Source organism: Pseudorca crassidens, chromosome 7 (genome assembly GCF_039906515.1).
Source record: "Pseudorca crassidens isolate mPseCra1 chromosome 7, mPseCra1.hap1, whole genome shotgun sequence".
In the NCBI taxonomy this organism is placed as follows: Eukaryota; Metazoa; Chordata; class Mammalia; order Artiodactyla; family Delphinidae; genus Pseudorca; species Pseudorca crassidens.
Genome location: NC_090302.1, coordinates 50,352,549 through 50,378,678, shown reverse-complemented (window position 1 = coordinate 50,378,678; position 26,130 = coordinate 50,352,549). Strand labels below are relative to the sequence as shown.

Below are 26,130 nucleotides of genomic sequence, written 5' to 3'. Positions count from 1 at the left end.
TTAATCTCTGCTGCATCCTGGCACCTAGAATACAATGTGCAACAATGGCTGTTTGTGTTGTACATTCGTTATCACTCATCACTCCAACAATCCTGCATGTTTGGTATTATTATTCTCATTTTACATGTGGGAAACTGGAGTTCAGAGGGGTTAAGAAACTCATCCAGTATCACACACACAGCTAAGAGGAAGAGCCAGAATTCAAAGCCAGTCATCTGATTCCAAAGTTCATGCTCTGCCTGGAATGCCTTATCTGCTCAGGTATCTGTTTCCCTAGGGTGTATTCTCATTCTTTCTTGGGCAGTAGGTAGGACCTAATCTAAGAGTTTTAGGGAAGTAAAATGCCAGTTCTGTACTCTGATCTCACTCAGTACATACTGAATAATGAAGATAACAAATATTTTTTAAAGATTAATCAACTGATTATATAGCTTTTGCTATTTTTTTTAACATCTTTATTGGAGTATAATTGCTTTACAATGGTGTGTTAGTTTCTGCTTTACAACAAAGTGAATCAGTTATACATATACATATATCCCCATATCTCTTCCCTCTTGCGTCTCCCTCCCTCCCACCCTCCCTATCCCACCCCTCTAGGTGGTCACAAAGCACCGAGCTGGTCTCCCTGTGCCATGCAGCTGCTTCCCACTAGCTATCCACCCTACGTTTGGTAGTGTATATATGTCCATGCCACTCTCTCACTTTGTCCCAGCTTACCCTTCCCCCTCCTCATATCCTCAAGTCCATGTTCTAGTAGGTCTGTGTCTTTATTCCCGTCCTAACCCTAGGCTCTTCATGACTTTTTTTTTCCTTAAATTCCATATATATGTGTTAGCATACAGTATTTGTTTTTCTCCTTCTGACTTACTTCACTCTGTATGACAGACTCCAGCTCCATCCACCTCACTACAAATAACTCAATTTTGTTTCTTTTTATGGCTGAGTAATATTCCATTGTATATAATGTCAGATTATTCTGAGTGCATTTAATGGGACTTTATAAATGCCTGATTATTTATATAGAGCTATATATTTATATGTCATTTTGTTTTAAGTATTAAAACATTGGAAGCTTAAATAGCTTTGTTGTTCTTGTGAACTATTAGATATTTATTATTTTTAATAATGAATATTAATTACTTTTTTAAACTGTGGTAAAATATACATAACTTAAAATTTACCATCTTAACCATTTTTAAGTGTACAGTTCAACAGTGTTAAGTACATTCACATTGTTGTGCAACCAATCTCCAGAACCTTTTCATCTTGCAAAACTGAAACTCTGTACCCATTAAACAACTCCCCATTTCCTCCCTCCCCTCAGCCCCGGCAACCACCCTTCTACTTTCTTATCTCTGTGCATTTGACTACTTACATGAGGAAGTAGGTGGAATGATACCACCTACAGGCTACTGTGAAAAATGCTGCTGTGAACATGGGTATATTAGTTTTAGGGTTACCATAACAAAGTACCACAGACTGAGTGGCTTGAACAACAGAAATGTATTTTCTCACAGTTCTGGAGGCTAGAGGTCTGAGATCACTGTGTCAGCAAGGTTGGTTTACTCTGAGGCCTCTCTGCTTGACTTGTAGACGGCCGTCTGCTCCCGCTATCTTCACAGGGTCTTTTCTCTGTCTGTGTCCTAATCTCCTCCCCTTCTTATAAGGACACCAGTCATATTGGATTAGAGCCACCCCAATGATCTCACTTAACCTTAATCACCTCTTTAAAGAGCCTATGTCCAAATACAGACACATTCTGAAGTACTGGGGGTTAAGAGTTCAAGATATAAATGGAGGGTTGGGGGAGGCACACATTCCAGCCCATAACACTGGGGGAACAGAAATGAGATTGCCGGCTCATATGGTAACTCTTAACTTTTTGAGAAAGATAGATATGTGGCTTAGAAAGCATACTCTACCTACTTACTTTTCCTCAAACCTTTCTGGCCATCATAACTCTTCTCAAACAGAAGATCTCCACAGCTCATATCAAGCTCACAACAATCCTGCATGTTTGGTATTATTATTCTCATTTATCCTCAGATCCTGCATTTGTTTATTATTATTCTCAAATCTTTATTAGTATTCTCAAATCTTTATTATTCTCAAATCCTGCATTTGTTTTTGCTGGTTTATATGATGATTTTCAAGCTCCTAGGTACATTGGCCTCAGCTCCCTCAACTTCTGCAGTGGCAAATTTCTAAAATTTCATCACAGATGACCATAGAAAAAGTGTTTAATTGGAAAACAAAGTTTATATCCCAGCTCTGTTCAACTGCAGTGTGACCTTGGGCGAATTACTGTGCCTCCTCAGGCCTTAAGTCCCCTCATCAGCGGAGTAGGGATGTTGGGCTGACACATACACAGAGGGGCCAGGCAGAGGTGATGCAGATGGGTAGAACAGGCCAGGTGTGACGCTGAAGAGAGCAGTGGGGACCCTGGGGAACCAGAAAGGACGTGCCGCAACCTCATCGCTACTCAGAAATGTGGGCTCAGAGTTGCCTGCTCTTCTCGTTTCTCATAAGAAGCTGTGGAAAACTGGGTTTGGTAGGAATTTCCTGTTTCTTAATTTAGCAATCATTCAAATTAAAAAAAATCTCCTTGGGCCCAAAACACACTTCTCCCAGCCAGACTGGGTCTGTGGGCCAGCAATCTGCACCTTCTAGGCAAAGCATCCTCCAGGATAAAGGTCCCCTTACCTCTGCTCGTGCTTCAGCAGCACTGGCCCTGTGACACTGCAGATGGTCAGGCTTCCCCAGCCTGCACGCAGCAGCTCTCCACCTCAGGCCTTGAAATCGCAGAGCCCAACTCTCTCATGTCAGGTCAACTAGAATTTTTTTCTCTATTAGGAAAAAGAAGATGTTTTCTGAATGACCGGCAAATAAATCGGGGGTTTATTCAAAACAGATAATTCTAAAATGTATGTAACCTAAAAATATCTATTCCATCACATTTCTGATATTTCTAATACTATGTACTGAGAGATCAAGCTTAGAATCATGACCCTTGGTGGGAATATACGTTGGTGCAGCCACTATGGAGAGCAGTATGGAGGTTCTTTAAAAAGCTAAAAATAGGGTTATGTGGTACATATGATTCAGCAGTCCCTCTCCTGGGCATATATCCAGAAAAGACAAAAACTCAGTTCGAAAAGATGCATGCAACAATGTTCATAGCAGCACTATTTACAATAGCCAGGACATGGAAGCAACCTAAATGTCCACTGACAGATGAATGGATAAAAAAGATGTGGTGTGTATATATGTGTATTATGTATGTATGTATGTATACACACACACACAATGCAATATTACTCAGCCATAAAAAGAATGAAATAATGCTATTTGCAGCAATATGGATGGACCTAGAGATTATCCTACTAAATGAAGTCAGACAAAGACAAATATCATATGATATCGCTTATATGTGGAATCTAAAATATGACACAAATGAACTTATCTACCAAACAGAAACAGACTCATAGACATAGAGAACAGACTTGTGGTTGCCAAAGGGGAGGGGGGGAGGGAGAGGGATGGACTGGGAGTTTGGGGTTGGTAGATGCAAACTATTACATTTAGAATGGATAAACAACAAGGTCCTGATATATAGCACAGAGAATTATATTCAATATCCTGTGATAAAACATAATGGAAAATAATATAAAAAAGAATGTGTATATGTGTATAACTGAGTCACTTTGCTGTACAGCAGAGATTGGTACAACATTGTAAAACAACTATTCTTCAATATAAAAAAAAGAATCATGACCCTTAGGTACCTCATGAAACTTTTTAAAAACTTTATTAATATATATTTCACATACTACAAAATTCACCCATTTACAGTATACAGTTTTGTGAGTTTAGTATATTCACAAAGTTGTGTAACTGTTACCAGAACCTAAATTTAGAATGTTTTCAATGCTTTAAAAAGAAACCCCACACCCAATAGTAGTCACTCCCTATTGCCCCCTCACCCCTGCCCCTGGCAGCCACTAACCTCCTTCTATCTTATAGATTTGCTTCTTCCGTACCTTTCACCTAAATGGAATCATACCACATGTGGTCCTTTACGACCAGCTTCTTTCACTTAACCGTGTTTTCACGATTCACACATGTTGTTGCGTATATCAGCGCTTTGTTATTTTTTGTTGCAAAATAATATTCCATTGTATGAATTATTTATCCATTCATCAGTTGGTGGACATTTGGATTATTTTCACATGTTGGCTATTATGAGTAATGCTGCTGTGAACATTCATGTTCAAGTTTTTGTGTAGGCATATATTTTCATTTTCCTTACGTATATACCAAGGAGTGGAGTTGTTGGGTCATATGGTTTTGAAGATACACAAAACTGTTGTCCAAAGTAGCTGCATCATTTTACGTGCCCATCAGCAACGTAAGAGGGCTCTCACTTCTTCACATCCACCCCAACACTTTATCATCTGTCTTTTTTATTATAGCCGGCCTAGTGGGTGCGAAGTGGTATCTCATTGTGGTTTTGATTTGCATCCCCCTAATGAGTAATGATGTTGAGCATCTTTCCATGGGTTTATTGGCCTTTTGTATATCTTTTTTGGAGAAATGTCTATTCACATCCTTTGCTCATTTTTAATTGGGTTATTTGCCTTTTTGGTTTTTTACTGCAAGTGTTCTTTATATAATCTGGATATAAGTTCCTATGAGCCTCACTTCTGTCCCCCAAATTTAAGGATGCTCAGAATATTCTGCTTACTAAGATAGGAATTATTCTAATACATGTGAGAAACAGTGTAAATAACAGGAGGTTTGTGGGTTTTTTTAAATATGCTTGTTTGATTTTATCAAAGTTGGCCATATGCTACTGAGGAAATCTGGTATTTTTTTCTGTAATCATATTGTATCTTAGCTAAAAGAATCGATAAATGTACCTATTAAACCCCAAAGAATACTCTAATTTTTTTTCTATTTTAATTTAGTCTTAACCATGCTAGTGGCTCACTCATCATCTCCAAAAATAAAACAAATATTAGATTGAAAAATAACTTGCAAAATGGATTTACTCTTAGGGAGGTGAACTCTGGATCACAAAAGGAAAAGAAAAAGAGAAGGATTACTTTTTGCTGTATTTTATGCTACATGTGGTGCTATTAAAAAATTAAATTTAAAAAGAAAAAGCACTTCTAGAATATTCTTGGTTATACCCTTAATCTTAGGATGGAAATCATTAAAAATCATAAGGAAAACCTTAGACAAAAAGAGGTAAACTTAGATTTGAATCTCATCAAATAAATTATATGTTTACAAAATAACCCAGAAGACAGTAGAGATTTTTTTAATTGTATCAAATGTGAACCATACGTAATTTCCGACCACTTTGTTTCTTGCTTTGCTGTTTAAGTAGATAAAGCATTCATCTCTCTCATAAGGCTTAACCAGGCTGAACTGTTCTCTACACACGGGATTAGCGAGTGGCATCTTAGCAGTTAAAAGGCAAAAGCCAATTAAAACCCATCACTGCATCCTTGCTCTTGATCCAGAAAATAACCGGAGCAATGTTCATTACCACACAGTGCCTCTCCAAACAGCATCCCTTGAAACCTGATGGTTTACTTAACCCAAGAAATCTGTGAAGGTTTACAATATAAAGTCATCAGCTCAGTGGAAAAAGGCCACATTCACCCTGCTCTTTAAAATCAATCAAAACAGACTCTGTTTCCCACATCGTATAACCCATCTTGGGTTTTTGAAAAGCAAGAGGACTTTTTACCTGTGTCCAGAATTTAAAGAGAAAATATATCAAGCCAAGGTGAAGTGGCTTTCATCTCTGAATGTCCACATTCTCAAATATCACCAAATGGAAGACCTATGGGAGATCCCCCCTTCTCATTCCTCTTACTACTAGTCTGGATTCTTACAATTTTGCATTATATGTTATATAAATGAACCTGATTTAATAAGATCCACACAATTCTTTTGACGATTTTTTTTAATATTGAAAACCTCAGAATTTCTATTTCATGTATCTTCAGTTAATAGGTAAACATGTACACAAGTAGAATTATGTGTAGTCCCCAGACTAGGGGAGGGCAATAGTCCTCAGTAGTCGCCTGTCCAGCTGGGAAGCTCAGACAGAAAGCCCAGAGGATGACTTAGATGGAGAGTTTTCAATGGGGTGAGCTCAGAGCTCAGCCCGAAGGGGTGGCAGCCCTGGTGATGGGGAGTGAGCGAGGAGGCCAGTCTTCTGCACTCGGGCTCTCAGCCCTAGTGCCCGCTGCCAGGTTTGTCCCATGTGGCCAACAGCCAGCCCCCTAGCCCACCTCTTCTAATATCAACGTCACACTCTTCCACCATTGCTTGTAGATATTTTGTTCCTGCAAAGCCATCACGTGGAAATTTCCACAGGTTAAAAACATAACTAATTTTTATTTCAGTGGGGGAAAGATTGTACATTCCTTCCGTCCTTCCTTCCTTCAATCCTACAAGCCCAGGAGGTTGGGCTTTCACCAGCCCCCCATGCTCCTTTGAGAACCATGGATGTAATTGAACCTTTCATGCCAAAAAGAAAAAAAACAATAGAAATCATCACTGCTAATGAGGCACAAGGTTATCTTCTATAAACTAGCAAAGCATCAGTACTGTTGAGAGAAGAATTTAAACAGTGAGAGCTAACTGTTCAGAGTCAGAGATGATTGGTGGGCCTCTAAATTCCCAGCAGTCCACGCTCACAAGGCGTGGAGCCCACAGATCACCTCTCAGAAGTGTGAAGTGTCTCACGCGCTGAAGTAGACAGAGAAAAGGCACTGGCAGTAAAGCCAAATCCTTGAAACTCAAGTGAGCATCTCTCTAGGTATAACCATATTTCCTTCAAATGCCCTATATTTGTTTTCTTGCCCCAAAGCTTTCCCACCTCAGCCACCACTTTGGAGAAGTCCTTTGATTTTTTTCTGAAGGTCACATGCTCATCATTCTTCTTTATTTTTCCAGTAAAGGGTTACCTTCCAGTTCAACCTTTACCTTGGAAGAGGGGACCATATACTTGGCTTCTGAGCCAAATGCTCTGGAAATGCAGGATGATAATGCCTCCGTGCTTGATGTCTATTTAGTAAGTAATTTCTGGTTTCTTCCCCTTCCCCTCCTGGTTTACAAATGGGCCTGGGCCATGGCTCACACAAGAACAAGTTCTGTGAGATCAGACACGCTTGGGTTTTAAAAGAAATAATAGCACCCTGTCACTTCTACAAATGGTGTGTCTTTTTACAAGCCATGTCGTCCCACAGTTCCTGTAGAACAGCACACAAAAGAGTATCTAGCATAAAATCCTAAATCACTGTATGTGACGAGAACAAATCCCCTACTGTTGAAGCCAAGTGGGGCGCCTCAGTGTCACTGCCCACAGAGTTATGTCTTCTTTTATTTATTTATTTATTTATTTTGGGCTGTGTTGGGTCTTCGTTTCTGTGCAAGGGCTTTCTCTAGTTGTGGCAAGTGGGGGCCACTCTTCATCGCGGTGCGCGGGCCTCTCACTATTGTGGCCTCTCTTGTTGCGGAGCACAGGCTCCAGACGCGCAGGCTCAGTAGTTGTGACTCACGGGCTTAGTTGCTCCGCGGCATGTGGGATCCTCCCAGACCAGGGCTCAAACCTGTGTCCCCTGCATTAGCAGGCAGACTCTCAACCACTGCGCCACCAGGGAAGCCCGAGTTATGTCTTCTTTGACTCAACTGTATCCACTTGTGTGTGAATCTTCTTCGCCTTGGGCTTACTCCCTTGATAAATTGGTAGCCTAAGACGCACAGAACCAGGTTATGAGAAGAACCTGAATTCAGTGCCAAATGATCTTGACTCACTCCCTCCCTCAGTTGTCACCAGCTGTGTGATCTGGGCAGAAACTTCTCGTTACCGAATTAAGTCATATGGACTGTGCCCAGGCCCTAGCTTGGCTAAGGCCCTCTGCCTCAGCTAGGAAACGTTCTTTTTCCATTCGGGTTCGTGTAGCCAAATAATGAAGCTGAGATCAATGCGGCACAAGCTTGATTCAATGGCCAAAAAATGGAGAAGCGAGAACTTAGTTCACAGATCAACTTCTCACCCACGTGGTGAAACGGATTGTATTTTAAAGAGTAAAGACAAAGGGAGGAGGAGTGAGGCTAATGGTGGAGAGGCATGTGCGTTAGTCCACCTGGGAAGGGGCAGGGCTTTTCGAGGGAGTGGGGTGCCACTCTCTTTTTATCCTTTTTTGGTCCTTAATCTCCGGTCGTGGCCACCAGTAGGTGTATCATTGAATTTGCTAATGTAGTAAAATCAGTGTATAGTGAGACTCAGGGTCTGTCGGAGGTCAGATTTGGCGCCATCTTGGTCCCTGCTGGTTCCATCTGATGTTTTTGTCTGTCTCTCCCTATAACTTCCTTTCTTATCTCCAGACCCTGTGACTTAAAGATTTATGTTAACTCCTGCCAAAGGTGGGGAGTTGGCGGGTTTTGAGCAAGGACCTGGTGCAGCTCTGGCAACACTCTACGTGTCCTTATCGGCCAAAGGAGGGAACTAACACCTGCCCTCCCTACCTCACAAGGCTGCTTGGAGGATTGTGAGTGATCACGTATGGGAACACCCTTTAGTGCGCCTCAAGCTGTCTGTGGAGGCTTAACTGAATTGTTAGCTGAGGCCCAGAAAGATACCCCGATGGTCTGGACTGCAAAAGAGGAGACTGAGTATTTTCCTTACAAAGTACATCTCACGCTCATTCTGCACGCCCCTTCCACCTGCACAGAGTCTCGTGAAACGGGCAAGTGCTGATTCCGAGTTTGCTACTTTTGAAAGCTTTGCCGAGCCTGAGCAAACACTCTCCGTCACTCTCCATGTGCAGGCTCGACCTTGGGCATCAACACCACTCGGTGCGTGTCTACAGCAGCACATCTCCACGCCCCCATCCTCTGCTTCCCCGTATCCCCTAGCCTCGCACTGTATCTCCTCAAGTGTACTCAGCAGGACATCAGCCCCAAATTGCTACTCCTCAGCCCAAAGCCTTGCAGCGTCTTCCCACCTCTCCCAGCGCACCATCCAAAGTCCTCAAGGCCCTATGCCTGTCTGGTCTCCCCCGCCTCTCTAACCTCCTGCCTTACTCTGTGCTTGCAAACGCTGTTCCGGTCACACTGGCCTCCTGGGCATTCCTCCCACAGACCAAGCACATTTCTGCCTCAGGACCTTACTGTTTCCATCTGGACACTTTTTCTCAGCTGTCCCGTGCTTGCTTCCTCCCTCCCTTCAGGTCTCAGCCCAAACATCTCTTTCTCAGATGAGCTTTCCTTGATCCCCTGTATAAAAGAGCAACCTCCTCCCCACCAACCATTGTGAGAGGATTTTTTTGTTTTTACATCGTAAATATCCCAGTTGTGGTGCACGGTCTTTTTGCACTGAACAATACTCCTCCCCACACTGCCTTCACTTTTTTAAAAAAGTAGGTTATGGGCTTCCCTGGTGGCGCAGTGGTTGAGAGTCCGCCTGCCGATGCAGGGGACGCAGGTTCGTGCCCCGGTTCGGGAAGATCCCACGTGCCGCAGAGCGGCTGGGCCCATGAGCCATGGCCGCTGAGCCTGCGCGTCCGGAGTCTGTGCTCCGCAGCGGGAGAGGCCGCAGCGGTGAGAGGCGCGCATACCGCAAAAAACAAACAAACAAAAAAAGTAGGTTATACTGCAAAATCCTTGCAGAAGAGTTGGCTCCCCTCCACAACCACGAAGATAGGGAATTAACTAGGGAAAAATATACGGTATTTTTAAATTTTTCATCCGGAAGTAGAAATCAGGAAAGCTGAAAGACCAGGTGAAATCTCATCTTCCTGAGCTGAGGGCTCATGCCACTTGCGCGTATCTTTACAAAAAACCAGATTTGCACCAACCGGGGGCCTGTGATACTCCTGCGTGGAATGTAAAACCACAAGGTAGTTAAATGGCAATGCTGGCGCCTGTTCCTTATCTGTTATCCCTTATTCCTTTGGTAGAAAAGTTATCTTATTCATTGTTTTGGTTGTTCCTCCTTGGTACTATCAGTTTCATTTCTAAGAATGTTGCTATTTATTTGGTTTTATTAGTGTCTAACTTTATTGGGTTTTTTAAATGTCTATTTGAAATTGAAAAGCAAAGCACTTCAGAAAAGGATCATGCTTCCTCAGGAACCATAGGGAAAAGCCACAGCATTTAACTGTTGCTTGTATTGAGAGCATTTGAGGACCGATTAGAAATATCATGGGCCTTTAGAACCGAAAGAGATAGCGGTGGTGGTTAGCTGGCTTGTGTGGTCAGCTGAGCAGTCTTCCTAGCACAGCGTTTGTTGTGATTCAGAAGCATTGGAGGACAGGAGAGGAGAGGGAAGTCGGGCTGTAGGAGGGTAACAAGACAGTAGAAACTTTTCTCACCAAGCTTGGAGAAAAACTGATCTAGTTTCATCTTATTTTATAGCTAATAACAATAAGCTGTGAAATATTTTGGGCATTTTCTTTATTTTACTGGCGTAAAGTTGATTTACAATATTGTGTTAATTTCTGCTGTACAGCAAAGTGATTCGGTTATACATATATACATTCTTTTTTATATTCTTTACCATTATGGTTTATCATAGGATATTGAATATAGCTCTCTGTGCTATACAGTAGGACCTTGTTGGTTATACATTCTCTATATAATAGTTTGCATCTGCTAATCCCAAGCTCCCAACCCATGCCTACCCCACCCCCCTTCCCCCTTGGCAACCACAAGTCTGTTTTCTATGTCTGAGTCTGTTTCTGTTTGGTAGATTTTGTGCTTTTATTTTGTTTTTTTATTGAAGTATAGTTGACTTACAATATATTATTTTAGCTTCAGGTAATTTGATACTTTTATAGATTATACTCCATATATATTGATAGTTATAAATACTGGCTGTATTCTACATTACATACATCCTTGTAACTTGTTTATTTTATACTTAGTAGTGTGTAACTCTAAATTCCCTTCACCTATCTTGCCCCTCTCGCCACCCCTCTCCCCTCTGGAACCAACAATTTGTTCTCTGTATTTATGAGTCTGGTTTTGTTTTGTTTTATTCATTCCTTTATTTTTTTAGATTCCACATACAAGTGAAAACATATAATATTTGTCTTTCTCTGTATGATTTATGTCACTAAGCATAATACCCTCCGGGTCAGTCCATGTTGTTGGAAAATTACAAAATTCTCATTCTTTTTTATGGCTGAGTAATATTCCATTGTGTGTGTGTGTGTGTGTGTGTGTGTGTGTGTGTGTGTGACATCTTCTTTATCCATTCATCTATTGATGGGCATTTAGGTTGCTTCCATAACTTGGCTATTGAAAATGATGCTGTAATGAACATAGGGGTGTGTATCTTTTTGAATTAGTGTTTTCATTTTTTTCTGGATATATACCTAGGAGTGGAATTGCTGAATCATATGGTAATTCTATTTTTAATTTTTTGAGGAATCTTCATACTGTTTTCCATAGTGGCTGTACCAATTTACATTTCCACCAACAGTGTACTAGGGTTCCCTTTTCTCTACATCCTCATAACACTCATTATTTGTTGTCTTTTTGATAATAGCCATTCTGACAGGTGTGAGGTGATATCTCACTGTGGTTTTGATTTGCATTTTAGTGATGTTGAGCATCTTTTCATGTGCCTGTTGGCCATCTGTATGTCTTCTTTGGAAAAATGTTTGTTCAGGTCCTCTGCCTGTTTTTTAATCAGGCTGTTTATATATATAACGTTGAGTTATATGAGCTCTTTATACATTTTGGATATTGACCCATTATCAGACACATCATTTGCAAATATCTTCTCCCATTCAGTAGGTTGCCTTTTTGTAGCATAGGATTTTGAACAATAATTAGAATGGCCAATATGCGTGCTTACCATATGCAGGCACTATCCCAGTGCTCTTCTTACGCTAGCTCTTTCATTAAGGTGTGTGTTATATTTGTCTCCATTCATGCAGATAAGGAACCTGAGGCTTAACTGATCAGCTCTCAGAGCTAGTAAATGGCAGAGCCAAAATTCAAATCCAGCTCCTACCTACGCCCCCTATCACTGTAGTGTTAACCATGAAGCACCGTATCACTGTAGTTGTTACTGATTGATTGACGTGTCCATCTCATTGGAATCATGCTCCTCATGAAGGTGAGAGATGGATCCAAAAAAGAAGTGAGGGCTTCCCTTGTGGCGCAGTGGTTGAGAGTCCACCTGCCGAAGCAGGGGACGCGGGTTCGTGCCCCGGTCCGGGAAGATCCCACATGCCGCAGAGCGGCTGGGCCCGTGAGCCATGGCCACTAAGCCTGTGCGTCCGGAGCCTGTGCTCTGCAACAGGAGAGGCCACAACAGTGAGAAGCCCGCGTACCACAAAAAAAAAAAAAAAAAAAAAAAAAGAGTACTTTTTATAAAATTCCACTTTCATCTTGGTTTCCTTTCTATTTTTTCAAGTTTTAGTGCCATAGTTCTTAAACTTTTTAATCTCTGAATCCCTTTACATTCTAAAAATTGAGGATCCCAAATAGCTTTTGTGTGTGGGGGTTATATCTATCAATATTTTATATTTTTAAAATGCGAAAATTTAAAAATACTCATTCATTTAAAATAGTAACTATTAAAATGTTACATAAATTTTTATGAAAATAACTTTTCCAGGACAAAAATAAGCTTAGTGAGAAGAGTGGCATTATTTTTCTTTTTTGCAGTCCCTATTGTCTGAAGAAGCTGGATTCTCATATCAGCTTCTACCTACATTGGTCTGGCATGCTCTGGCACACGACTGTATTCAACTGGGCACCCATGAGAGGGAATGAGAATGAAAGGGTAAATCACATCTTAGTATTAATAGGAAAATAGTTTGACCTCATGGACCCCCCGAAATGGTCCCCCACACCATTGTTCCAGTACTTTAACTTAGTCGTTTCAACTCTTGCAGAATCAAATAAGACAAGAATTAATTCGAAATAGGCACCAGGATACTATGCTTATCTCTGCCTCTCATTAATCACTGACCTTGAATTAATCAACCTTTTTGGTCCTCAGTTTTCTTATCTATGAAATGGACCATTAAGTCACCTCTTAAGACCCCTTCTAGGTCTGACTGGCCATGACTTATTCTAAATTACAAGGAGTTGTAGAAATAAGGTTTTTCCCAGAAGAGCTATAGCTGTTTCTTCAAATTTCACTGTTTCATCACATATTCTACCATCAACCGTCACAGTATTTAATTTTTGTGGCAATGCATCTAGAAAGTTCTGCACCATTAACTTGTAATTCCAGGGTGTGTTTTCATGCTGGAGATTTTTATTTAGCATGCTCTTCCAATCTTAAAGGATACAGCTCATTGCCTTCCCTTCAATATTTTCATTTGCCTCCACACTGTGAAAGAGTGGATGGCAAAGAAAAGCATCAGAAGGGAAAACCAATCTTGCCTACACCTTTGTCTCTCCTTCCTCTTGACCTGATTAGAATCCTCTTAATCGCAGCCATCCTTACTGCAAGGGCAGTTGAAGGCTTCTGTGGTGACATTATATTGGGTGTTATAACCAAACATAGATTTCTCTTGTAATGTTTCTTCTCCTTTAAGAACTGGTAGTTGTAACTAATCCCCTAGTGCTACTGTTTGCATACGAATGGACAATACTGTTTATATCACTGTAATATATGATTTAAACTCAAGTGATTTATGCATACCAGATAACATATGAAATTTCCTTATTGAAGATCCACCCGCATTATGTGCATATAAATTAGGACAGCTATCCTGCTTTTTCTGATAATTTGACATGAAATTAAAAGGACAGATTACCTTAAAAGGCTGCTAATTGTTCCAGCACCCTTATTGAAGCATTTGGTTCAGGTTCCGTGTTCCTAGTTATTGCTTGGAAAAGGCCATTCACCTTCACGCTGTAGTTCCAGGCTATCTGATTCATTTTCAAATATTCAGATCATCGTGTTTTTGAAGATGATTTTATCCAATGACCAAAGCGGTGTTTCCATTGAGTTTTGAGTTGATGACACAGATTAGGGTATTTAAAAGAGTACAGCAGAGAGAAGCAGGCTCTTGCTTTTAAATGGGCAATCATGCCATCTTCATAATAGGGCTAGATTCCACTTTTTGAATAGTCCGATATTCTAAGGCACTGATCACGACAGCTTATTATTTCAGTTCCTCAGGCGACTCCTTTACCTGATGTAGAATGCAATTTGGTGTTAACGGAAAGAGGAACAAGCAACAAAGGCAGTGCAGCTGAAGAATGTCATGGGTGAGCGTGTCCTTTTTTTATGACTAGCTGAGAATGGATGGGTAAGTGGGAGATAATGGAATTGCTTTTTTAAATAATATAGACGTTTGAAAGAGGGCTGCCACAAAATGACAATTTTCTCACTTCTGTTATTTAGGTCTTGAGGTTATGCCCTTTTCTTTTTACACTTTTCCACATTAACAGCCTCTCAATAATATGTCCTTTCATCCCGATATGCGTTTCTTGCAAGGTGGCTGAAGTACAGAAATAGCTGTGGGCAAAGAAACAGCTAAGCCATTTTTTTAGCCGTGCCGGTATTGGAGATCAGTGCTCTGATGTGCAGTTGTTGGACAGTTTTGTTATTAAATGTGTCTTTACGGTGCTTAATAATACTCTTTCATCGTGGGATGAAGGGTGGCAGAGAAGTGAAAATGATTGTGAATTAACAGCTTACCAGACTATTATGTATGAAAAAAAGCCCGAAAAAGAGAAGAAAAACACTTTGAATTAGCTCACGGGGGTCCTAGGAAATTCAGTGGAACTTTTTGGCAAGAGAAACTGCCTTTCTGGACTTGACTCTGCTGGCATGGACATTAATGACTCGTATGTGAAGAATCGGGTCTCTTGAATCCCTCCTTGCATGAGCCAGCATTGGCTGCTGCCAAAGATGTTTATTTGAAACAGTGGCATTTCTATCGCTTCTCAGCAGAGAGCTACAGTCCCCACCAAACAAAGATGCTGCTCGAGTTTTTGGCAGATTTCAGTGAGACCAAAACAGGAAGAGAAGAAGCAAAGGCTGCCTTTGGGCTTGTAAGGCATTTCACCAGAATGCCATTTTCTTTCACCATATGACCACATCGTTGAGAAATGAAGAAATTTCAGAAATAACAAAATAGGGCCCTTTTTTTTTATCTCTAGGAAGGCTTGACCCTCTTAAGTCACTGACCAAATAATATTTCTAAGACATGTGGAAAAGCTGAAAAAATGGATCCAACTTCCTGCACCCCGTGGCGCCTAGAGGGATTCCTGTCCTGCAACAAGAGCGATGCCAGCTTCAAGTTAATGAGGCAACCCGCTGGGCCGGATTAGGAGGTCACTGTCGGATTTTTTTCTTTTTTTTAAACAAACAGTATTAAACTGCTGTTTAAGGATTAGCTTAGGGAATTGGAGTTATAAACACATACTGGCTTTTCAGTTATATTAGGCCCACAGTTAACAATTAAATGACAGCATACAGGGCTATGGTAGATTCTTTTCTGTTTTGTCCTAGCTTTACAGTGAATCCTGGCCTCACAGGCCAGGTGATTTCCACCTTTCTCAAGGCCAGTTCTGCTCTTGCGCTTGGCTGGGTCTATTCATCCAGGCCCTCCTTGGGTGGCACCATTATTCTTCTTTCTTTACCTCCTAACACCAGCCTCTCTCTCCTTCCCCCGCTCCCTCCACACTTTGCTGCTTTTGTTTCTGATTTTGATTTCCATCTTCTCCATCGTCATAGGAAGCCAGTGTTTGTTTGCTAGGCTCCTGAGCCTTCAGAAAACACAAAAACAATTCACAAGGAACCAGATTAGGAACCAATGAGAACTTTAGGGAAAGCAAGTTTAAATCACACCTGTGGACCTTGTGAGCCGGGCTGTCCTCCTTCATGCCATTCGCTCTCCTGGGACCTGAGAAGGAATGGGAAAATTGGGTAGAAGGGAGGATGCATAAATACTGTCCAGTTAGTAAAGAATAAGGCCTCCCCAAGTGTGATGGATGGTATGAGGATGACTAGGGAGTGGAGATGAGGGCCTGGCTTCCCTTTGGTTTGTCTTTGCCTGTGCTCCTAGGGCTGCCGTGACAAAGTACCCCAGGCTGGGAGGCTTAAACAACAGAAATTTGTCTCCCAGTCTGGAGGCCAGAAATCTGAGGTCAAGGTGTTGGCGGGGTCCTGGTACCTGTGAAGGCTCTAGGAGATGATCCTTCCTTGCTTCTTCCAACCTCTGGTGGTCCACGTGGTCCTCAGCATTGTTTGACTTGCAACACTAATCCCTGCCCCAGTTCACACTGCCTACCTGTGACTTTGTGCCTCTGTGTATCCTCTCTTCTTGTGAGAACACCAGTCACTGGATTTAGGGCCCACCGTAATCCAGGATGAACTCATCTTAACGAATTACATCTGCAAAGACCATATTTCTGAATAAGATCACATTGCAAAGGTTCCAGGTGTACGTGAATTTTCAGGGGACACTATTCAACTACACCGCCTTACCGAGGACATGTGAAAGGGCACACACGCTCTTTACCACGCTTGGCCCCGTTTTTTCATTCACTTCCGGTCTCCCTGGCTTAGTCACTGTGAGGTTGGGTAGATGTTTCCAAATTATTGTGGACTCCTCGCAAAAGGGTGTCAGGTAAACGAATGTATTAACTGATACAGTCACCTGTTGGGGACATACTGTGTATTAGAAATAAAATCCCTGAGGGTGGACCAGGGCAATGGTATTTTTAAAAGCTCCCCACACATACAGGGCTGAGACCCAGTCAGCCTGTTGACAGGGTCCTTCAGCTCTGAGCATCCTATAATTCTTCTGTGCTAGATGAACGGGAAATCTGTATCACTTCCCTAAGGGCCCTCCTAAGATGGCTGGCCAGTTAGCTTTGCTTTACATCGGAGGAAAAATGAACTTGATTCTAAGGTGAACCTTAATCACATTCAAGTTTCTGAACTGGGCTTGGGACTGCGTTCCTGCAGCAGACCCTACTGCCACCTAGTGGTAGGAAGGCGCCTCTGACCAACCAGGATAAGGAGCTTTTGAGGTCCTTGAATTGAAGGCTGCTATTAAGTGCGAGTGTGAGGCTCAGCGGGCTGTCTCCACTCCGTGTACTTTACGGTAGCCTCCCACTGCTGTGCACGCACGTTTGGCAGGGGCCCATCCTTCAAACGGCAAAGGCAGCTCCCTCAACCTTGCAAGTTGAACTAGAGGCTGCAATTACAATCAGGCACAGAAATGAAGGTGCTAATCTTCCCTAGGATCCCATCGTGCCCTTCTCATCCATTAAGGCCAGTTCCACTTGAGCCTCTTTGAAAAGGCCCTATGGCAGTTTGGGGATTCAACCCAGAAAATGCTTCTTTCTGCTGCTTAGGCAGCAACTTTAATGAAGTATCAAAAAATATGGAGTGAAAAAAACCTTTTCTTCACTTTCAATCTTTGACAGGTTGTCCCCTTACAGCCACTCCACCCCCCAGGTAACTGTAGCTTTGGTGGTAGCCCCCAGTGGAGGATAGGATTAAGTACAGAAAAATTCAAATATGGATCCTTATTTTTTAAAAAAAAACTTTCTAAATCCCAGTAATGGCTACTGTATTTGTTTCCTAGGGCTGCCATTACAAAATATCACAAACCGGGTGGCATAAACAACAGAAGTGTATTGTCTCACAGTTCTGGAAGCTAGAAGTCCGAGATCAAGGTGTTGGCAGGGTTGATTCCTTCTGAGGGCTGTAAGGGAAGCTTCCCTCCTTGGCTTGTTGATGGCCGTCTTCTCCCTGTGTCTTCCTTCTGTGTGTCTTGTCTCTGTGTCCAAATTTCCCCTTTTTATAAGCATACCAGTCCTATTGAATCAGAGCCTACCCTAAGGACCTTATTTTAACTTCCTTACTTCTGTAAAGACTGTATCTCCAAATAAGATCACATTCTGAAGTACTAGGGGTTAGAGCTTCAACATATGAATGCAGGGTGTCAGGGGCAGGCGGGTGGGTGGGGAGGCACAATTCAATCCATGCCGGCTACCGTGTGTTTTTGTAAAGAAAAATGGTACCAAGAAAAGTGCTGAGAGGGGCGTCTTGGTAGGGGTGCAGCTTCTGGTTCCTACACTCTAGCCTGTGGCTGGGGGCCTCTGGCATCTCACCCTTCCCTTCCACGCAGGGAGAGAGAAGCCAGTGGCCTCATCCCAAGGCAGTGCTCCTTTTTGAATGAAACCAGTACCATATTCCTCTCCCTACACTACCCAGAGTGAATGTGGTTGCAGCCCCAGGGCTGCATGATATATTAGATAACAAGGTGACCGTTTGGATTTACAATTAGCAGAAGTCACTCTCATGCAGGGAAGTCCACTGTAGAATTGTCAGCCCACATAAATCACTGATTTCCTCCAGCTTTTCTTAGGTCTTTAGAAAACAAATTAATCAGGCAGGGAACTGTATTAAAATACTGCTGCTGCACTAACAGTTTTGAACTGAGAGGCCATAATCCTAAATACATCCCACGAGGCATCTGAAATCAGTGCCAGCTTTTTCTTGGGTCTGTTCTCCTCTTATCAGTAATCTATCTGCTGGTTGGTGTGGAACGCTTTGATAGGGCATTTGAAGGTTGGCAGGAGGCCTGGTACTCCATGTGCTGCCAACACCTCAGAATTCAACAAACATTCTACCAGATAGGCACAACATGGTAGTTTTCATCCAAATTGCACATACTCTTCAAGGTTGTTCCAAGTCCCACCTTCTGCCTCAAGGCTTCTTTTTTTTTTTTTTTTCCTGTACACGGGCCTCTCATTGCTGTGGCCTCTCCCATTGCGGAGCACAGGCTCCGGACGCGCAGGCTCAGCGGCCATGGCTCACGGGCCCAGCCGCTCTGCGGCATGTGGGCTCTTCCGGGACCGGGGCACAAACCCGTGTCCCCTGCATCGGCAGGCGGACTCTCAACCACTGCGCCACCAGGGAAGCCCCTCAAGGCTTCTTAATTAAGGTCCTGTAGTCTCTGGTTCTTGGGAAAGAATAATTTCACCACTGATTCTGAATCTAAATATTTTTTTAAGTGCAAAGGTAGGAAATTTAGACCTAAGTTTCCTTCCAGCTATAAAACCCCATAGCGGTGTGATTGGACTCCATATATATAGACTGTGTCCTGATTTCTGTAGCATTAGTGTTATGTATTTGTTCACCTCCTTAAAGAAAATGGTGCGCTTTTGGACACCAGCAACTGTTGTTCAAAGAGAAATCCCCTATTCCAATCTATTTCCAAGTGATTGTGCCTTGTGAAGTACCCCCAATATGAGGTAGATACGAATGTGATAAAAAGTAAATATAGAGCCTTATGTTAAAAAAAAAAAGTTTCCAGAGAACATGGTGGCTGCTTGGTGTCTGAAGCATCTCTGGTGAGTCCAGAGATGGAGGGGACTCCAGACCCAAAGGGATGATTAGGGTGGGGCGTTGTGAAGCCTTTACATGTGTTTGTGGTGATGCTGTGTGAGTTTAGACTAAAATGAGGGGAGTGAGGCAGGATGAGCTGGTGTGCTCTCATGGCAACAGATAGAACACTGGCCAAAAGAACAATATGAACTAGAAAGGAAAACAGTGGGGCTGGGGAAAACGGGCTCAGTATAGGAAAAGGAAATAAGGGACTTGCCACCTACAATAGCCTGGAGAGAAATCAATATTTTCCTCAAGGGTATTTTGGCAAAGAATTTCAACTTGAATTCAAAATGAGGCTGCCCTTGGACACCAGAGAGGAAAAGATCCTGCTTCTGTGGGACCCTGGAGCTGAACTCTGAGGCAGTTGTAGTTTAAAAAGAACATTGCCCCAAGGGTCAGGAGCTCATGGAACAAGGATACCCCAGGGACTATTTAGCGTGGTCATCTTAGCCAGTCTGACTGTCCTGAAGTTCTGCTTTGTTTCAGCTCTGCCCTTAAATCCCCTCACAGCACATTCCAGATCTTATGAAATTCTATTGGCTAAATATCTCTTTTAAACAGTAGGTTGAGGGTATATATGTGTGTGTATCTTTTAGGGAAAAGGTTGAAAAAATGGGAGGGTTGGAAATGAGCCTAGAAATGAGACCTTGGAAGAGAAACTTCTCGTCTTTGATGCCCTCTGCACCTGGCTCTAAAAAGTCAATTTAGACCCTCCAACTTAGCCCATCTTGAAGTGATCTATACTTTGGGGGTCCCCTGGGGCAATCTGGCTCCCAAAAAGTGCAGTCCACCCTCCCAGAGGGCTTTGTGGTTAGCAAACAAACTGCTTTTGCTTTGCTATGTTCCCTTATTTCTCTGGGTCTGTGTTTTAAATCATTTTATTGAAAAGGCTTTGAAGTCTTTGACCACATGTGTGCATTACTGTGTAGTTTCAATCACCGAATTAAGTACTTGAGTTTAAGTGGAAATAAAAATACAAGCCTCTCACACACCCACATACTTACTCACATATGTGGATAAACAATGCTAAGGATTAAGGTCACAGAAATACCTAAAACCTCTACTCCTTTCATGCCAACTGTTATCACACCTTTACCTTCAGGTCCCAGAATTTAAAATGTATCATGCATTCTCAAAGCATCACATGCTTAGGAAGAGACACTGGCATCTGTGTGGATGTATGATCGCGTGCAGTCAGACTGGCTAAGATGACCACACTAAAGAGTCCCTGGAGTATCCTTGTTCCATGAGCTCCTGACACTCAGGGGCAATGTTCTTTTAAAATACAGCAGTTGGGCTTCCCTGGTGGCGCAGTGCTTGAGAGTCCGCCTGCCGATGCAGGGGACACGAGTTCGTGCCCCGGTCCGGGAAGATCCCACATACCGCAGAGCGGCTGGGCCCGTGAGCCATGGCCACTGAGCCTGCGTGTCCGGAGCCTGTGTTCCGCATTGGGAGAGGCCACAGCAGTGAGAGGCCCACGTACAGAAAGAAAAAAAAAAACACAGCAGTTATTAGGCATTGAGGGAACTTACCTCAACATAATAACAGCCATATATGGAAAACCCACAGCCAACATCGTTCTCCATGGTGAAAAACTGAAACCATATCCTCTAAGATCACGAACAAGACAAGGTTGTCCCCTCTCACCACTATTATTTCAACATAGTTTTGGAAGTTTTAACCACAGCAATCAGAGAAGAAATAAAAGGAATCCAAATTGGAAAAGAAGTAAAAGCTGTCACTGTTTGCAGATGACATCGTACTATACATAGAGAATCCTAAAGATGCTACCAGAAAACTACTAGAGCTAATCAATGAGTTTGGTAAAGTAGCAGGATACACAGTTAATACACAGAAATCTCTTGCATTCCTATACAGTAATGATGAAAAATCTGACAGAGAAATTAAGGAAACACGCCCACTTAGCATTGCAACAAAAAGAATAAAATCCCTAGGAATAAACCTACCTAGGGAGACAAAAGACCTGTATGCAGAAAACTATAAGACACTGATGAAAGAAATTAAAGATGATACAAACAGATGGAGAGATATACCATGTTCTTGGATCAGAAAAATCAACATTGTGAAAACGACTATACTACCCAAAGAAATCTACAGATTCAATGCAATCCCTATCATCAATCTACCACTGGCATTTTTCACAGAACTAGAACAAAAAAATTCACAATTTGTATGGAAACACAAAAGACCCCGAATAGCCAAAGCAATCTTGAGCAAGAAAAATGGAGCTGGAGGAATCAGGCTCCCAGACTTCAGACTATACTACAAAGCTGCAGTAATCAAGACAGTATGGTACTGGCACAAAAACAGAACTATACATCAATGGAACAGGATAGAAAGCCCAGAGATAAACCCACACACCTATGGTCACCTTATTTTTGATAAAGGAGGCAAGAATATACAATGGAGAAAAGACAGCCTTTTCAGTAGGTGCTGGGAAAACTGGGCACCTACATGTAAAGAATGAAATTAGAACACTCCCTAACACCATACACAAAAATAAACTCAGAATGGATTAAAGACCTAAATGTAAGGCCAGACACTATAAAACTCTTAGAGGAAAACGTAGGCAGAACTCTCTGTGACATAAATCACAGCAAGATCCTTTTAGACCCACCTCCTAGAGAAATGGAAATAAAAACAAAAATAAACAAATGGGACCTAATGAAACTGAAAAGCTCTTGCACAGCAAAGGAAACCATAAACAAGACGAAAAGACAACCCTCAGAATGGGAGAAAATATTTGCCAATGAAGCAACTAACAAAGGATTAATCTCCAAAATTTACATGGAGCTCATGCAGCTCCATATCAAAATAGCAACTCAATCCAAAAATGGGCAGAAGACCTAAATAGACATTTCTCCGAAGAAGATATACTGATTGCCAACAAACACGTGAAAAGATGCTCAACATCACTAATCATTAGAGAAATGCAAATCAAAACTACAATGAGGTATCACCTCACACCGGTCAGAATGGCTATCATCAAAAATTCTGCAAACAGTAAATGCTGGAGAGAGTGTGGAGAAAAGGGAACCCTCTTGCACTATTGGTGGGAATGTAAATTGATACAGCCACTATGGAGAACAGTATGCAGGTTCCTTAAAAAACTAAAAATAGAATTACCATACGACCCAGCAATCCCACTACTGGGCATATTCCCTGAGAAAACCATAATTCAAAAAGAGTCATGTACCACAATGTTCATTGCAGCTCTATTTACAATAGCCAGGACATGGAAGAAACCTAAGTGTCCATCAACAGATGAATGGATAAAGAAGATGTGGCACATATATAGAATGGAATATTACTCAGCCATAAAAAGAAATGAAATTGAGGTGTTTGTAGTGAGGTGGATGGACCTAGGGTCTGTAATACAGAGTGAAGTAAGTCAGAAAGAGAAAAACAAATTCCGTATGCTAACATATATATATATATGGAATCTAAAAAAGAAAACAAATGATTCTGAAGAACCTAGGGGCAGGACAGAAATAAAGTCACAGACATTGAAAATGGACTTGAGGACATGGGGAGGGGAAAGGGTAAGCTGGGACGAAGTGAGAGAGTAGCATGGACATATATACACTACCAAATGTAAAATAGATAGCTAGTGGGAAGCAGCCGCATAGCACAGGGAGATCAGCTTGGTGCTTTGTGACCACCTAGAGGGGTGGGATAGGGAGGGTGGGAGGGAGACGCAAGAGGGAAGAGATATAGGGATATATGTATATTTATAGCCGATTCAACTTGTTATAAAGCAGAAACTAACACACCATTGTAAAGCAGTTATACTCCAATAAAGATGTTTGAATAAATAAATAAACAAACGAACAAACACACACAGCAGTTCAGTTGGTGATAGAACTGAAATGTTCTGCCCTCCCTTACCTGAGATATGGCTAGGTTCTCTCGCCAAAGCACCAGTTCCCATTTCTGTTTCTAAATCCATCAGGTCAGGAGAGGGTCGAGTCTCAGCACCTCAGAAGTTGCTGGCGTTCAGGGCACTAATTCCTGAAGAACCCATCTTCATGTTGGGGAGGTGGAGGGGATTCTACATGCACCATATTTTGAAGAATAAACTCAAGCTATGAGTTTCTTCCCAGGGTAGACAGACAGCTGACACCTTGTCTCTTCACTGATGGCTAATGTAGGACTTGTGCATTATAATTTGAAGAAAGGAAAATTATTGCACACTTAATACCAAATAATGGATAATAAAATTGCCTTCTGGAGCCAGCTCACTGTGGCCAAGTTTACAAGCAGGGAGATGCTGTGCTTTCAAGTTCCACAGAAGACTTAAAGACCTGTCAGGAAAAAAAAAAAAAGACCTGTCAGGCCACCTCATTTTATTAGGGTTATAAATGGACACTTTCGGGTAACCAAACATGTCATCCCAGGATTACATTACAACATGGATATAGAATTGGCAGTTCTCACCCAACTTTGACATTCTTGTACCCTGGGGGTGAGAGTGCTTAACAAAGTTTATAGAAACTTCTACAAGACCCTCAGTTTTCAAAAAACTTGATTCCAACGGGACAAGAAATAAGATGGTGGAGTAGAGGACTTGAGCTCACCTTCTCTCACAAAAACACCAAAATCGCAACTAACTGCTGAACAACCATCAACAAAAAAAGACTTGAATCTAGCAAAAAAGATATTCTACACCCAAAGACAAAGAAGAAGCTACAATGAGATGGTAGGAGGGGCACATTCACAATAAAATCAAATCCCATACTGGTGGGTGACCCACAAACTGGAAAATAATTATATCACAGAGGTTCTCTCACAGGAGTGAGAGTTCTGAGCCTCATGGCAGGCTTCCCAGACTGGAGTTCTGGCATTGGGAGGAGGAGCCCCCAGAGCATTTGGCTTTGAAGGCCAGCAGGGCTTGAGTACAGGAGCTCCACAGGACTGGGAGAAACAGACTCCACTCTTGGAAGGCATGCAGAGGTTTCACATGAACTGGGACCCAGGGCAAAGCAGTGACTCCATAAGAGCCTGGGCCAGACCCACCTGTGGGTCTTGGAGGGTCTCCTGGGGATGTGGGGGTCAGCTGTGCTCACTGCAGGGGCAAGGACAATCGTGGTGCACGCCCCAGGGAATACTCATTGGCTTGAGTTCTCCTGGAGGTCGCCATTTTGGCACTGAGACCTGGCCCCACCCAACAGCCTGCAGGCTCCAATGCCGGAATGCCTCAGACCAAACAACAAACAGGGTGGGAACACAGCCCCACCCATCAGCAGACAGGCTGCCTAAAGTCATCCTGAGCCAACAGCCACCTGTAAACACACCCCTTGATGTGACCCTGCCCATCAGAGGGACAAGACCCAGCTCCACCCACCAGTGGGCAGGCACCAGTCCCTCCCACCAAGAAGCCTGCACAAGCTTCTGGGCCAAATTCACACACCAGGGTGTAGACACCAGAACCAAGAAGAATTACAGTCCTGCAGCCTGAGGAACAGAGACCATAAACACAGAAAGTTAGACAAAATGAGACAGCAGGGAAATATGTGCCAGACGAAGGAACAAGATAAAACCCCAGAAGAACAACTAAGTGAAGTGGAGATAGGCAATCTACCTGAAAAATAATTCAGAGTAATGATAGTAAAAAATGATTCAAGATCTCAGAAAAAGATTGGAGGCACAGACCAAGAGGATACAAGAAATGTTTAATAAAGAGCTAGAAGTTTAAAGAACAAAACAGATGAAAAATACAATAACTGAAATGAAAAATACACTAGAAGGAATCAATAGCAGAATAAATGAGGCAGAAGAATGAATAAGTGAGCTGGAAGACAGAATGGTGAAAATCACTGCTTCAAAACAGAACAAAGAAAAAAGAATGAAAAGAAATGAGGACAGTCTCAGAGGCCTCTGGGACAACATTAAATGCACCAACATTTCTCCTTCTGGGACTCCTATAATGCGAGAGAAAGAGGGCCTGAGAAAATATTTGAAGAGATAATAGCCAACAACTTCCCTAACATGGGAAAGGAAACAGCCACCCAAGTCCAGGAAGCACAGAGTCCCATATAGGATAAACCCAAGGAGGAACGTGCCAAGACGCATATTAATCAAACTGACAAAAAGACAATGAGAAAGCATTGAAACCAACAAGGTAAAAGCAACAAATAATATACGAGGGACTCCCCATAAGGTTATCAGCTGGTTTTTCAGCAGAAACTCTGCAGGTCAGAAGGGAATGGCATGATGTTTTTAGAGTGACAAAAAGGAAAAACGTTCAACCAAGAATACTCTACCCACCAAGGCTCTTGTTCAGATTTGACAGAGAAATCAAAAGCTTTACAAGCAAAGGTAAGAGAATTCAGCACCACCAAACCAGCTTTACAACAAATACTAAAGGAACTTCTCTAGATGGAAAAGAAAAGGCCATGACTAGAAACAAGAAAATTACAAATGAAAAAGCTCACCGGTAAAGGCAATCATATGGTAAAGGTAGGAAATCATCCACACACAAATATTATATAAAAATCAGCAATCATGAGAAGAGAAGGTACAAGTGTAGCATATTGGAAATGCATTTAAAAATAAGAGACCAGCAACTGAAAACAGTCTTGTGTGGCTGTGGCTGTGGCTGTGGCTGTGGCTGTGGGTGTGTGTGTGTATAGACTGCTATATCAAAACCTCATGGTAACCACAAACCGAAAATCAACAATAGATACACAAAAAAGAAA

General features: G+C 42.2%; 1 protein-coding gene and 1 long non-coding RNA gene across 5 annotated transcripts in view; one reads left to right on the top strand and one right to left on the bottom strand.

Annotated features, from left to right (window-relative positions):
- PIP5K1B (phosphatidylinositol-4-phosphate 5-kinase type 1 beta) overlaps positions 1-26,130 on the top strand; it is a 326,914-nt gene that overhangs the window by 296,250 nt on the left and 4,534 nt on the right. For 3 of the 4 annotated variants that reach the window (XM_067744231.1, XM_067744228.1, XM_067744229.1), the window contains one exon: positions 6,976-7,093. The exons of the other annotated variant lie outside the window; for it this stretch is intronic. In XM_067744231.1, coding sequence (XP_067600332.1) covers positions 6,976-7,093 — 118 coding nt within the window. The remainder of the gene's footprint in view (positions 1-6,975; positions 7,094-26,130) is intronic. 4 annotated transcript variants of the gene reach the window in all.
- The window catches only part of LOC137227798 (uncharacterized), a 123,436-nt gene continuing 109,774 nt past the window's right edge, over positions 12,469-26,130 (bottom strand). Inside the window, exons 4-9 of the long non-coding RNA XR_010945005.1 lie at positions 23,321-23,736; positions 17,662-17,833; positions 16,493-16,576; positions 16,179-16,399; positions 15,854-15,908; positions 12,469-14,189 (exon numbers count right to left, since the gene is read on the bottom strand). This is a non-coding gene — a long non-coding RNA (uncharacterized lncRNA). The remainder of the gene's footprint in view (positions 14,190-15,853; positions 15,909-16,178; positions 16,400-16,492; positions 16,577-17,661; positions 17,834-23,320; positions 23,737-26,130) is intronic.